Consider the following 14,197-nt stretch of genomic DNA (forward strand, 5'->3'; position numbering starts at 1 on the left):
TCGCCCCTACTCAGGAACCGGATCGCCTTCTATCCATGCTGGACGCCGAAAAGGGATCCCTCTCTACACCCCAACCCAGAAGTTTCTGGAAGCCTTGCAGTATAAACCTCTGGTTGGTCATCTGGACCTGCCAGGCCCTCCCTCACACCCCACCCCACAGTAGGGCCAGGCATCTGTGTGGGGCTAGACATGAGTCTTCTGGGCCACTGAGCCCTGCTGATCTGCTCTGCCTGCTCAGCTGAGCCCCCAGAGGCCAGGGGGGTCTGGTGGGAGGAACATTCCAGAAGACGGGCAGCATAGCTGCTCAGCACAAGCCCCTTACAGCCAGGCCCTTGCCCAGGACCCTCGGGTGGGAGATAGGATGTCACCCCCGACCCTAGTACCTCACCCAGTTGGGCCCTTGCAGGTCGCTGAAGGTCAGCCGGGGGAGTGAGGGGAGTGGTAGGTGAGGGGAGTAACTGGGAAGGTGCCAAGGCCATCGGGAGGTGGCTCCGAGGACACAAGGGCACAGAGCCCATGCCCAAGAACCAGCTGACACTTCGCAGCCCAGGACCCGGTTGTTTGGGTGGTGGAGAGAAGGCCACCGGCAGGAGCCTGCGGTGAGCGAGCAGGAGTCTCTGCTCTGTGGGCCACCAGCTTATGGTACTTGGTGGTGGCAGAGAGGGCACCGACAGAGCCCAGTGCCCTGACCCTGAAGAGCGAGACCCATCCCAGTGGGAACACAGTGGCCTCTTGGGGAGGCTGTCGCTGTCCCGGTCACCACAAGTCCAGGCCTCAGGCCAGCAGCCTGGAGATGACCGTGAGAGGAAAGAGGCACGCACTGTCCAGGTTGGATCACTGTGTTTTACTCAGTGCGCAGGTCCACTGGGCTCTCAGACTCATCCCTGTGGCAACAGAACTTTCCATATGCATCCCTGACTCCAGATTCCACACCAAGGTCCCCGGGGAACCCATGCTGGGCCCATTCTCACCGGGAGCATCGGCCTGACAGTGAGCTGCGTGCGCTCGCATCTCGCTGCTCCTAGGAAACCTGGACCCGTCCCCTGGCGTCTCTCCTTGGAAAACGACAGTGCGGTTGAGACACAAGTGTGCGGTGGTGACACGGTCATGGAGAAAGGCCCGGTCCTGTGGTGCGGGCGCACGCCGACCACGTGCGTGTCACACGCAAGGCATTATGAAATATTCTTTGGAGCATGAACAAAAGTGCAAACAGCCAAGGCAACAGCACAGGTGGGGGAAGCTGCAGCCGCCTTTGGGCTGCGGGCGGCCCAGCCAATGGGCGCGGGTGGGTCGAGCAAATCCAGGCAGGCGGCACCTCGGGCCAGCGGGCGTGAGACTGTGAGACCGCCTGCTCTGTGCCCTCTGTGGAGCGGGTCTGCGGACCACAGGCGGGGGAGGAGGGGGCAGGTCCAGCATCAGCGCCTGGAGGTCACCCAGGGCACGGGGCAACCTCAGAGACTCCTGGTCAACGTGCATTAAGGCAACAACTTTATGAGACCCAGTCAGAGCTGGACTGCAGCTCAGCCAGGTGCGCACACCCGCCCAGGAGCCCAGACGAAGGCCTCCTCCTGTCCTCACGCCCTAGTCAGCATGTTGCCCTTGCAAGTGTCCAAGACAAAAGCCCACCCAAGCCTCCCCAGCCCCACACATGACTTCAAAGGCGTGAAGAGGGCCCTTCCCTCCCAAGGGGCCTCCCTTTCCCCTCTTTCCTGTTTCCTAAAGCCCCGCCCCCAGCATAGCAGCCGTCTGGCCGCCCCCTCAGGGCTCTGCCTGCTCCAGGGGCCACAGTGACCTGCCCTGGGCCACTGGCTCTCCCAGGCCCCTGGGAGAAAGAAGTGCAGGCCTGATTGCACCACACTGCTTCCTACAGGAAGCCCTCCTTGGCTGTTTCTACTTCGTCCTTGGTGGGGGTCCAAGTGGAGGCTGCCCCTGGGGTCAGCCACACAGGCTCCCCGGGCTCTGGAAGCAGGCAGCACCGCCAGGCCGCCCCAACCCTTCCTGCCTCACACCCACGTCAGTACATACAGGCGGGTGGCCTGGAGACGCACTCAAGGGATCACCAAGGCAGGTCTGCACCACCCCCAGAGGGCAACTAGGGTCATCTGTACATTATTTACAATTCGGGGCAAATATGAAATAGATACAAATACCAGCGTTTCTACAGAGGCCCCAGAGCACCCAGCACCAGCGCCTCTGGGCTTCAGAAAGCATCTAGAAATGTCTCGGCACCGACTTCTTTGCAAGAACAGCGGATGGGGACCTGATATATGGTGTCGCCTAAATGTGGGGGCAACAAAGAGGATGATCCCTCTCCCGTGTTCACATCTCAAATCCACGGCCAGGGGAGGGGACAGCCTAGTGAGGGAGAGGAGGATTAACAAGTTAACACACTGAAGACGCATGATGCTGCCTGGCTGGCGGCAGCTCTGGGCTCAGCCGTGGTGACTGGAGGCTGCTGACCCCTCTGGAGCAGCCCTCGCAGCAAGGGGACCTGGAGCGGGACGGGCAGTGTTGCTGAGCGGGTAGCTGTGGTCTCTGGTGGGGACAGGTCGCCCTTGTGCCCCAGTCCCTCCGTCCGCCCAGGTGGCCCAGCGTGAGGCTGTGGCTCACGTTTCCACAGGGACAGAGGAGAGAGATGTTGCGCCAATAAAGGGAGAGGGCAGCACCCTGCTTGGTGGTGATGAGGCCAGGCCACTGGCCAAGGGGCCCAGGGAGCCTGCCAGAGCCCCAGCATCACATCCAGACACCCCACAGGTGCCGGGCCCTCCCTGGCCCAGCCCAGGCTGTCCCTGGCCATTGGCCACCACCCACTCTGGACAGCTACTGCCGTGCCGAGGGGAGGACAGCATGGGGCCCTGCATGGCTCCAGGGCACCTTCTGCCACTTCTCCCAGGGGCCCGAGGTGGCAGAGCACCATCCGCTCCCCCATCCAGGGCCACTGTGGCTCCCCGAGTTCCCAAGTCCCTGAGTCCTCATGCCTGAGAGCAGCCAAGAGGCCAAGGACAGCCCAGTCAGAATGTGATGTGCGCGCGTGTGCATGAGGGCATGCGTGTGCGTGACTGTGTGTGTATGCACCCACACGTGTGAGACATGCATGTGTGTGTGCATGTGTACTGTGTGAGGTGTATTACGCATGTGTGCATAAGTGGTGTGTGCATGGGTGTGCTTGTGCAATTTCTGTATGTGTGTGTGAGGTATGTGTGCCCACGTGTGAGCATGTGATTGAGCACAGGCGTGTGCCTGTGGCATGGAGTGTGTGCTTGTCCTAGGAACATCTGCCCTCAGCCACACTCCTGTCTTGTCACACTCACACCCAAGTCAGTGCACAAGGCTTCTCGGAAGTGGGACCCACACTGTGGGCGGGCGCTGAGGGCACACGTGCTGCTCAGCACTGGGCCTGGGGGCCCTGAGGAGGCCCGTCCCCCCAGAGCCGTGGCCTGAGCCCCACCTGCTGCAGCCTCAGAGACCCCCAGCCAGTGTGGGCTCACACGGGTGAGGAGACAGCCCATCTCTCCCTGGACCCAGAGTTTGGGGCAGTCGCTACCTGGTGGCCTTAACTGGGCTCAGCCCTGCACCCATGGGGTCACTGCCTCAGAGGGCGCCAGGTGCCAGGCTTGCTATCCATCACCCCAAATGCCAGGTGCCCCACACTGCCTGCTGGGGCCCCACTGCTGCCTTTGGGCTCCCGGCTCAAAGCTGCTGCTCCTCGGGCCGGGTGGGGACGGTGACCCTTCTCTCAAGACACCAGCAGGCCACAGCCAAGGGACCAGCTGCAGAGACTAGTGGGTGGGGCGGTCGGCTCCAGCGGGACAGAAGAGACAACCTATAGCACAGCCGCCTGTCTCGTGACGCTTGAGGACTTGCACAGTAGTTACACCCTCTTCCTGCATCTGGTCAGGGCACCATGGGGACAGGCGAAGCAGCACCCCAGCAAAGGGCAGCGGGAAGTCTGCTCACCACACCCAGCAGCCCCAGTGCGGCGCCCCACCTGCCCACCACACTGCCCACACGCAGGTCTCCGTGAACGTGCTGGCCACAGCCTGCTGACCAGCACCCGGACAGGGCAGAGCACAGAGAACAAGGGGGTGCTCAGCCCCCAGTTCTCCTGTGGGTGGGAGAGCCCCCAGGGACCCTCTGCCAGAAGCCTGTGGAGCAGAGCCAAGACCTGGGGCCTGAGTTCCCCATGCTCCTGTGTGTCCTGAGGCCTCGCCCCTCCTCTCCAGGCCAGGGCCCTGGACACAGGGCTGGCTCCCACACAGGACACTCAGCACGCAGTGGATGGGCACTGGGAAGCAAGGGGCATCCTCCCAGCCGCGCACAGGGTCACACCTCAAGGGGACAGGCCTGTCCCGCACTGGGCACCCTCACTCTGGCCCTGCTCCCTGACTCCACACCTCCAGCCTCTACCAGGGACCTGTTTTCTGCCGTCACCCGCCCTCGCACACCTGGGCCGGCGGTCTACAGAGTGGGCACAGCAGCCTGAGTGCCCATTGTTGGAAAAGGACTTTCGTTAACCTTCACCGTGAAGACTGAGGAGCCCCCACTGCCCGCCACCGCATCAGGCATGGGCACCGGAGGGTCCTGCCTCGAAACCTCAAGACCAAGAGTCAGGGAAAAGTGGGCGGGGCCTCATTTCCGGGGCCCAGCCCAGCCCACATCACCAAAGGGGCCCTCACCCGTGGCAGAGCGGGGCGGTGGCCCGCATGGGGTGCAGAGGTCCGAGTCTGTGTCCGACTCGCCTTCCGCAATGTAGGGTCTGACTTTGGCACAGGGGGCCACAGCCGCATAGCAGCTGTTGAGCGCATCCAGATTCTCCTTGGACTGGGAGATGCTGAAGCCGCTGAAGGAGCGCTCCAGCTCCTCGTGGTCCACAGACGGGATGGAGATGGACGTGTCGCTGTCTCGCAGCGCGCCCTCATGAGGCCTGCTGGCTGGAGTGTCCTCATGCCGCAGGAACTCCGTGCTAGCCCGGTTGCCCCCGTTGTAGGCAGACAGCAAGCGCTCATGGGTGGGCGGTGGCGGGATGCGCACCAGCGGGCCGTGGTCCCCCACGGGCGAGGCACCGTGGCCCTGGCGTGAATGGCCTTGAGGCTGCCACGAAGTGGAGGGTGGGCACTGGGTGGAGGGCGCAGCCGGGGGCGCTGAGAAATTCTTGTGGCCGATGGAGCTGGTGGAGCGGATGAGTTTGACGATGCAGCCGCTGCGGTCCCCCTGATCGCGGCTGTCCTCAGGGCTGTGGTACGGCGGTGCCGGCTCGGGCTCCTTGGCCCCGAAGTACGCCTCAGTCTCTGAGGGTGGGATCCCCATGCGCTGCGTGTAGATGCTGACCAGGAAGTCCAGCTTCTTCTCCATGGACAGGACCTGCAAGAGGGGCTGCTGGGCAGGCTGCTCCCTAAGGTAAAGAGACTCAGCTTTTCCCTGAAGAGGTGGGGGCATCCGGGCTGCTCCTTGCAGAGGTGCAGAGGCAGAGGGAGGCAGACCCACCAACAGCTCAGCCACTGACCCCATTATTGTGTGTGTCCTCAGGGCTTCAGAGCGCTGACCTGGGTGCTCCTGCTAATCTGGCTGCCACCGTGGGCCCACCCATCAGAGCAATCGCCACAGAGGGACGCATGGCCCTCCTCCCTCCACTGCCAGAGCAGAGCCCAGTGGAAGTCCTTGTGTGTGTCCACAGGAGAGGGCTCTGGGGATGAGGGCCAGGTGACAGAGGCCACCCACAGGCCCCGGTACGTGGTGTCACTCAGTGGCCCCCACCCAGGCAAGGGGAAGGGGCATAAATGGTGCTCCTGGCCCTGAGGGCCTGTGGCCAAAGAAGGGAACATGCCCCAGACTGGGGAGGGGCTCAGGGGGCATGCAGCACCCTGAGCTGTGATGGGCCCCAGGTCCCTGGAAGCTTGAGGACCCCTCCTGCAGCGTCCGTTCCTAGGCTAACACCAAGGCGGCTCTCCCGGTTTCACCCACCTGCTTCTCCACCTTGCCCAGCCGGCCCATCATGCTGGGGTCCTCTGGCAGCTCTGCTTCAGCTGGGCCCTTGGTCCGGTCCTTGTCTGTCATCGCTGGGCCCCGCCCCACGATCTGGTCCACTCTGCCAGGAAGAGACCCCACCCCATAGCACAAGTTCGAGTGGGAATGGTGGCCATGGCCCTATCTTCCTGGGCTAGGCCACAGCCTCCAGATCCAGGTTCCAGGCCGCACCCAGAGCTGACTGGGGCAGCAGGTGCCAGGACAGTTGGATGCCGGGCACCTATTCTTGCCTGGTTCTGGACTCCCAGGGCCTGCTCCCTGTCCACCCCATCCCAGTGGCCGGCACATTTGTGAGGAGGCCCAGGAAGGCACTGGGGCCATTCACCCCTCAGCTCTGCCCCACCTGAGCTTCCATCCTTCATAATGTGCCACTGAGCCCTCTGCCCAGCCAGTCCGGTGGGGACAGTTAAACGTCTGCAGGGGAGACAACAAAGCAGGGAGGCGGGGACAGTGAGCTGGGGCTCCATGCACCAGGACAGGGAGTGGGGACACAGACCAGCACGGAAACTGCCCACGCATAACCAGAGAGGGAGTCTTTGTGTGTTTGCACATGTGCATGTGTGCGCATGTGTGCATGCATAGTGTACATTGTGTGTGTCTATATGTGCATGTGTTTTGTGTATTTGTGTGCACTGTGCATGTGTATGTGCATGCATTGTGTCCACTGTATGCACATATGTATCATGTGTGCCTGTGTACAGGTGAGTACGTGTGTGTGTGTGCGCACATGTGCAGGATGCAGAACACAGCTGAGCTTATCTCAAACCAGGCCTTAGGCCATGAATGCCACAGGTGGGGCTTCTGTTTCCTACGCTGAGCAGGAAGGGCTCAGAAGGGGCCTTAGAAGGGTGAGTGTGTGGATGCCACTCAGCATCAAGGTCCTGGCTGTCTGCAAGCCCTGTGGTAGCTACTGCGAAACTGTTCAGCAAACAGCGCTTGAGCCGGGATGCAGACGAGCCGGACAGCGACCCAGGCCGAGGCCCGCAGCCCCGCCTCATCTCAGGCCTGGAGCCCCCAGCACAAAGCCCACTTCTCAAGTTTGGGGTGCAGGGACCTTGTGAGCTGGCTGGGGCCACAGCTGGGCTTCCTTCCTGACCACAGGACCACCCTGTCGGCCTCAGATGGGGGCACTTGGGGTGATTTTCTTTCTGTTGTGGGAAGCACAAGAGGGGTTCAGGCTTGCGTCAGCCATGGTGCAGCCTCCTCATGCTCTCACGGGCTTCATGCTGGACTCATGCACCCAAGGACCAGCAGGGTGGGAGGAACGGCGGGGACCCTGGGCTCCAAGCACACGCCCGTGAAAATGGACACGGAGAAGGGGCTCATGGTGTTGCCACATGTGCATACAGGCCAGGCCCGGCTCAGCACCTTCACCCCTGCCACATGATGACCACCTGCCTGGCTAGTCCCCCTGGGAGCCTTGGCCAAGGGCTCGGCCTGCTGCTTGGGGGCTGAGAGGGGACCCTCTGAGGAGCCTGTGCACCCTGCCCTGGGCCTCAGGCTGAGGAGGTGGCTTAACCCATTAACCCCCACGTGCCAATACTGTCCTCCTGCCCCTCCTCTGCGTGGCTGAGTGCTCTGACTACGGCCTGGGAGGCCTGGGGCTCCAAAGGTAGCAGGGCTTTCCCAGCTCTTGGCTCTCAACCTCCAGCTCTGCCCCTGCAGCAGCTCCCAGGATGGCTTGGGTCTCAGGTACCACATCCTTGGGGCTGGGGGACATGGTAGAGCAGGGGACCCAGAAAATATTGTCTGGGGCTGCCCTGGGTCAGGCCCGCTCCCCTGAGAATGCCAGTTGGAGATGTCTGACATGCTGACCTTGGCCCCCAGGTGCCCTGGGCCCCTCTGCTCCCAAGCTGCCAGCACTGCCGGGGGCATCTCTCCTTACCCTCACAACCCTGCTCTGGGGACTCCACTCTCCCAGGACTGACCAGACCTGCTGGAGAAGGTGGACAGGTCACAGCATCCTCTGAAGGGTCCCAGGGATGCTGGAGGGCTCCAAAGTCTGAATTTGTTCCTAAGGAACCTGCATGTGCTAACTCACCATCCATTCTGCCCATCAACTGCTGTCCTCATCGTAATGCTACCCATGATGCGGACCCGTGTTGATCCACAGGCTCAAGGCAAGAGAAGTGACGGGATCTGCTCAGATTCTCACAGGTCAACCCCGGGTATGCGGGTGCTGGGGTCTGAGTCACACTGGGGTCTGGGTGGCAAGGACACCATGGTCCCCGGAGCCCTGAAGGTCCTCCCTGCACAACTGGGCACCCCGATCCTGGCCTCTGCTTCTGCCCAGGGAGCCCTGCCCCAGGAGGACGTGACACAGGGCGTCCTTGGAGAGCTTCCCCAGGGCCCTGCCGAGAGGAGCAGCCCAACACAGCCCACCCGGGCTCTGCAGAGGGTCGCCTGCTCCCAGGCGTGGCGGTCAGCGGCAGAGAAACGTCCCTCCACCCCTCGGGAGAGCAGTGCGGGTCTGCCGTCATGTGGCCTGGAGCGAAGGGGGCTGGCCATTCCACAGACACAGGCAGGAGAGGGCTGGCGTCCTGACCTAGGCGAGTACTGGGGTGACTCTCTCGGAGGGGCCGTGGGTCCTTTGGTGGGGTACTTCTTGTGCCGGGGAGTTGAAGGGGGTGGGGGGCCCACAATCATATCTATCCTGGCGAGTAAACAAGAGAAAAGACACCAGCAAACGCATCATGAGCACCGTGAGGGCCGGCTGGGTTTGCCGAGATAGGAGCAACCTGGCTGAAGCAGCAGACCTTCTCACACGATGCCACTCGCAACAACACAGTGGACGCCACACTCGCTCCATGCTCCCTTGTTCAGTAGAGCACGGGCCCCGTGCTGCACCTCGGCCATGCCCAGCCTGCCGGCGGGCATGCATGTGTACAGGGCAAAGGCCAGCGGCCCAGCACCAGAAGCGCCAGCTTTAACAACACTGGGGACTGCTGACCAGTGACCCACGCCCGGCTCCTTGGGGAGCACTTCATTTTTCCCACAGAGGGGAAGAAAAGGGGAGCTCTGGACAGGAGGACCGGGAGCACCACAGCTGCAGCGAGGGAGGCCCAGCAGGCAGACTGTTCTCTCACGCGCACACAAATTACTCACATGCACACACACACGTCTGCTTATGTGTACACAGACAGGTTCATACACTCATATGTACACTAACAGCCTGCTTATGCACACACAGGCACATGCAGTCATATGCACACTACACATATCTGTTTACAAACACAGGCAGACTCACACACTCATATACACGCACACGATCTGCTTATGCGCACATGTGCACACTCAGTCATAGGCATAATCACGCGTGTTGCTCACACATGCACATCTACACACAGGCACACCTGACATGCTTGCACACACTCGCATGTTTTCACTCAAGCTCATACATTTTCCTCCATGTGCACAATTACACACACATTTGTTCACACTCATAACACAGGTTTAGTCGATGCTCTGGGAGGACTGGCCTCTTGGCCTGAGCCCAGGCAGAGGGAGGTGTCACTCCCTGCCCCTGCCCACAGGAGTCAGTTAAGGCCCAGTGAGACCCACCCCTGGCATCCAGGAGCAGCACAGGGGAGGCCCCCCAGAGCAGGGTGCACCAACTTCCCAGAATGAGGACTTCATCCCTTCCCAGGGGCTAGGAGCTGGGCTGCCCTCCAGGACTGTCCCCGGACCACTCAAACCCTCCCAGCTGGGGCCCAGGCTTCCCCAGTGGAGCAGCCCTGTTTGAGGAGCTGCGGGCGGGAATGGGCAGGGGCTCTGACAGGCAGGAACATGTGACCCACCTCAGGAGGGACCCACGACAATAGCTGTGACCTGCTCACAAGCACCACAAACACATGTGTGTGCACAGCTCATTTATATGTGGAGGGTGGGTGCCTATGAGCACACATGTACTGGCAGTGCATTTGTGTGTGTGGAATTATGTGGTACATACATGTGGAGCCAGGCTAACAGCATATATGTGCATACACGTGTATTACCATGTGTGTGCATGTGGGATGGGCATAGGCCTTTGTGTGCACTATGTGCACATATGTTCACGTATGTGTTGCATGTGCTCGGGCCCTTGCTCATGTCTGTATGCATGCATGCACAGATATCTTTTAGGATGAGCAAGCCAGTTCTCACACACGTAGGCTTGGAGATAGCAGTATGTGCCCTGCCATTGCCACACCGCAGGCACGCACCCCAGCCCCATTTATTGCCCAGGAGGTGGGAAGACCATGAGGTGGCGTGGAGGGACAAGGCCCTCTGTCCTGGCAGAAGAGGTGCCAAGGTGCATAACTGACACTGGATGGGTCTGTGCATGCCCACAACGTCACCTCTCAATACACACACACCTGTGCACATCATGACACATGGCACACAGGACACACACGCACATACACACACATACATGCGCCCATACACATGCACACAGAGGCCTGTACCGTGCACTCATACACATGTGCATTCATGCATGCTTCCCATCATAGAGCGGGCAGGAGGGAAGAAAGGGGAGAGACAACAGAGGTGTTTAAAACAAGCATGACGAAAAGTCCATGTGGGGCCGAGAGGAAGGGCCCAGAGGTGGCAGCAAGCAGGTCTGGCCGCCGTGCCCACCTCAGCCCTGTCCCCTGCCCCCACCTTGGCGGGGAGCGTGGCAGCCCTCCACAGGACCCATCTCCCCACTTCGTGGTATCTCAGCCTGGCCCAGGAGGACCGGCCTCCGCGCCCAGGGCTCAGGGGCAGCTCTTGCCTGGACTGCAGGTTTTTGATGCGGGACAGCATGTCCAGGTGGCCGGCCGAATACTGCTCGATCACGTCCATCACGTCGTAGGGCCGCAAGCTCTCCTTGAATTTCCGCTTGGACACCAGGAACCTCATGACACTGAGGGTTGGGCAGGGCCGTGAGCCCAGGGCAGAGGCCACCTCGGGACACCCTCCAAGCAGGGCCAGCCCCAGCGTCCACTTCCTGGGCCCTCCCAGCACTTTTGAGAATGTGCCCTGGACAACTTGTCCCTATTATCTGGGCCACCCACCCACCAAAGACACCAGCCGCTCCTGGTCCCAGCTGTTCAGACAGACCTGCATCCACCCGAGAACCCCCGTGGGCAGCTCCTGGCTGTTCACTAACACCCTCGGATGGCGGGCACGGAAACTCCGTGACACGAGGGGCCTTCTGAGCCACAAGGAGCTGGGACTGAAGGGGTGTTGGCCTGTGTCTCCCTCTCCCCCCCGCCCGAGCGAGTGCCCTCACACAAGCTCCCCAAAGCCCGGCATCCCAGGGACAGTAACTGCCCTTCAGGACCCTGTGAGGGGGCATCCTCACCCCAGACACCCAGGGTCACTCACCATACGGCCCGAATGCTGACTTTGAGGCCCGGGGTCAGGTCCTCAGTCACAAACTCGCAGTTACAGCTCTTGTTGTCATCCACGATGTCCTCCCCGGGGAGACTTGCTTCTGGGTGGAAGGGGATGCAGCCCATGAGGGCACAGAAGAGACGAGTCCCTTGGCGCCATGGCGCCCCTTGTCAGGGAACCCCTCGGCACCCCTGGGCACCGTCCGGCCCACATGCTCTCCACTCCACCTGTTCTTTCTCAGTGGCTTTGCCGGCCTCGGCCTGCGGGAGCATCACTGTGAGTGGACGGATGGAGGGGCCAGAGTGGGGCCTGTCCACACCCAGTAACGGCGGGACACCACTCAGCATGAAAAGGAATGTGTGCCAGGGAGGAGCCCAGAGAGCACCCTGTGAACTAAGCCGGACACCCAACACAGAAGTCGCGTGGCCCGCCCGCGCACCGTGTCCAGGACACTTCCTGAGAGGAAGGCTGCGGCGTGGCAGGGCCTGGGGAGGCTGCTAGGGGCTCCTTTTGGGGAGAGGAAATGTCCTGGAGCTAGAGCGTGGGCATGCCAGATGTCCCTGAATGGCTCGCTTTAAAATGGCTAATTTTATGTGATGTGAATTTCACCTCAATAAAGAAGAAACGGATGACGTGGGCCTGCACTTGGGGGTGAGCCCTGGAAGCGGCTAGGCCATGGCAGTGGCAGACATGACCCACCTTCTGAGTTCTGCCGTGATGCGGCGCCCTTGACCCGGAAGGCCTGCCGTGCGCGGCTGCGGTCCCCGAAGCTCCAGCTCTTGGGCACCTTGCTTGGACTGTCCTCCAGGCTCTGGTCGGCACTGGGCGACCGCCTAACGGGCTGGGCCTGCGGGGACCCCTTCCCCTTGGCAGCCACACCTCGGGGGCTGGAGAAGACACGGTCTTTCAAACTGACCTTCTGACTGCTCCCAGGAGGACAGACGGACAGACACACAGAAAGAGAGCAGGAGGAGTCACTCTGGACAGCACACTGGCACCTGTCAGCTGCTCTTAGCTGACATCCTCCCACATGGACCGGACAGCTGCAGCCCAGACTCAGAGAAATGCCCTCTGGGCCGCTGCCCTGGCCTGGAGCCAGGGGGTCAGAGGTTACCAGGTCAATTCCACCAGGGGGTCCTGGGCTGGCTCAGGGGCTTGTCAGGGCACTCGTATGTCACTTTGTCTACCACCAAAAGGGGCCCAGCTCTGTCCACACTGTCCAGCCAGGCCTCCCTCCCCACAGTGACACCCATAGCAGGACGAATCCCCAAATGCCCAGCACCAGCGGCTTCTCCCTGGGCACCAGTGTAGGCACCTGACTACCCACAGGCTCCCTGTCTGCCCCTCCCCCCACACTCTATAACTGCCCCAGAGTCAGGAGGGATGAGCTCTGCAGCCCCGGGGAGCAGGGTGAGGGCATGACACAAGCATCCTGGGGGGTGGTCCCTGTCCACCTCCCCCTGCCCTGGGCCGCCCAAGCTCCACCCCCACCCCCAGGGCGCATGGGAACTAACAGTCAGCTCCCGGAGAGTGGAGTGGGCGGGTCTGCTCTGCGGCCACTTGGCTGTCCTGAGCCCTGGCAGGGAGGGGCGGCCAGGGCCTGCCAGCCACAGCCCCGCAGGCCTCCCTGTCCACACATCTAGTAACTGTGGAGATGGGTCTGACACTGAGTGTGCCTGGCTCCCATACCCTCTAGGCAGCAGCCAGGAGCCTGGCGGCCACCCACTTCCTCCCACTGGGCAGTCCCCTCATGTGCTGGAGAAGACAGCAGGCTCTGGGAACTAGACCCCTTGCTGCCCCTGGTGGCTGGTGACAAACCTGCCCAGGGGTTCCTGTGGGAACCACCACGCCTGCTAACCTCAGACATCGCCAGCGCCCCCGTGCTACCCGGGGTAGCCACCTCCCTTGGCACCAACCAGAACGCACAGCCTGGACACACCGTCAGGCGGCGCCACGATGACTGGCCATGGAGAGGCAGCCCACCACTGGCCCACCTGGCCTGGCTGGCGCCCTCCTCGCCCCAGCCAGTAGGCCATGCACTAGGTCAGGGGTCTCTGCAGGACAGAACTGCGCAGATGGCCCTAAGGTGTGGAGCCCACTGTGGGCAGTCCCACCGGAGCCCCTGCGAGCACAAGGCCAGGAGTCAGCTTGCTCAGGACACTGGCCCCGAGCTGGTGGCCACTGAGGGCAGGCAAGGCCTGAATGGGCAGGTGGGGACCGAGGCAGCATGGGGCCTCTGAACAAATGACCACTTCTGTGTTCCTGTCCCAACAAAGGCCACCAGCTGGTCCAGGGAGACCCTGAGCAGTGTGGCCCTGTCCCAGTCAGGAGAGCTGGGGACCCTGGTGGGACCTACTGCCCAGGCAGCACACGGGGCCCCAGGAACTCAGCCCCACAAGGACGGAGCCACAGGAAGGAGCCTCCCCTGGCCCCGCCTGGCCCCGCCGTATGCCTGTTTAGACCAGGAGGGGTCCCCTGCTAGAAGTGTCACAGGGTAGACACCTGGACCTCCACCATCGTTGGGGCTCAGTGCCCCCAGCCACTTGCATCCCACCTGGACCTGACCCAACTCCAGATACCCAAACGCCAGTGGTCCTCCCTCCCTCCCCTCACAAGCCAAGGACAGAGCCAGGCACGGGAGCGGCTTGAGGCTGGCAGCACATTCAGGAGAGACTGGGAGAGAACACCAAGGCCCAGCTCCCCTCCCTGCCTGCCATACCTAGGGCGAAATTATCAATATGTGGGGCCAGCTGCAAATTGGGATGGGCGGGTAAGAGGTCCGCACAGTGGTGGGAGAGCTGCTGGGCATGGCTGG

The 14,197-nt window shown here is 61.9% G+C and overlaps 1 protein-coding gene across 14 annotated transcripts in view; it reads right to left on the bottom strand.

Annotated features, from left to right (window-relative positions):
• Positions 1-233: 233 nt before the first annotated feature.
• Positions 234-14,197, bottom strand: part of KCNQ2 (potassium voltage-gated channel subfamily Q member 2) — a 47,141-nt gene continuing 33,177 nt past the window's right edge. For 2 of the 14 annotated variants that reach the window (XM_080682997.1, XM_080682994.1), the window contains 6 exons: positions 12,082-12,269; positions 11,374-11,482; positions 10,778-10,909; positions 8,570-8,677; positions 5,962-6,085; positions 234-5,361 (listed from right to left, as the gene is read on the bottom strand). In XM_080682997.1, coding sequence (XP_080539123.1) covers positions 4,630-5,361; positions 5,962-6,085; positions 8,570-8,677; positions 10,778-10,909; positions 11,374-11,482; positions 12,082-12,269 — 1,393 coding nt within the window. In that variant the 3' untranslated portion in view covers positions 234-4,629. Of the gene's footprint in view, positions 5,362-5,961; positions 6,086-8,569; positions 8,678-10,777; positions 10,910-11,373; positions 11,483-12,081; positions 12,306-14,197 lie in introns of those variants that run through there. The other 12 variants (XM_080682991.1, XM_080682985.1, XM_080682989.1 and 9 more) reach the window with 11 other exon arrangements.

The sequence above is a fragment of the Plecotus auritus genome (assembly GCF_963455305.1).
Source record: "Plecotus auritus genome assembly, chromosome: 8".
NCBI lineage: Eukaryota > Metazoa > Chordata > Mammalia > Chiroptera > Vespertilionidae > Plecotus > Plecotus auritus.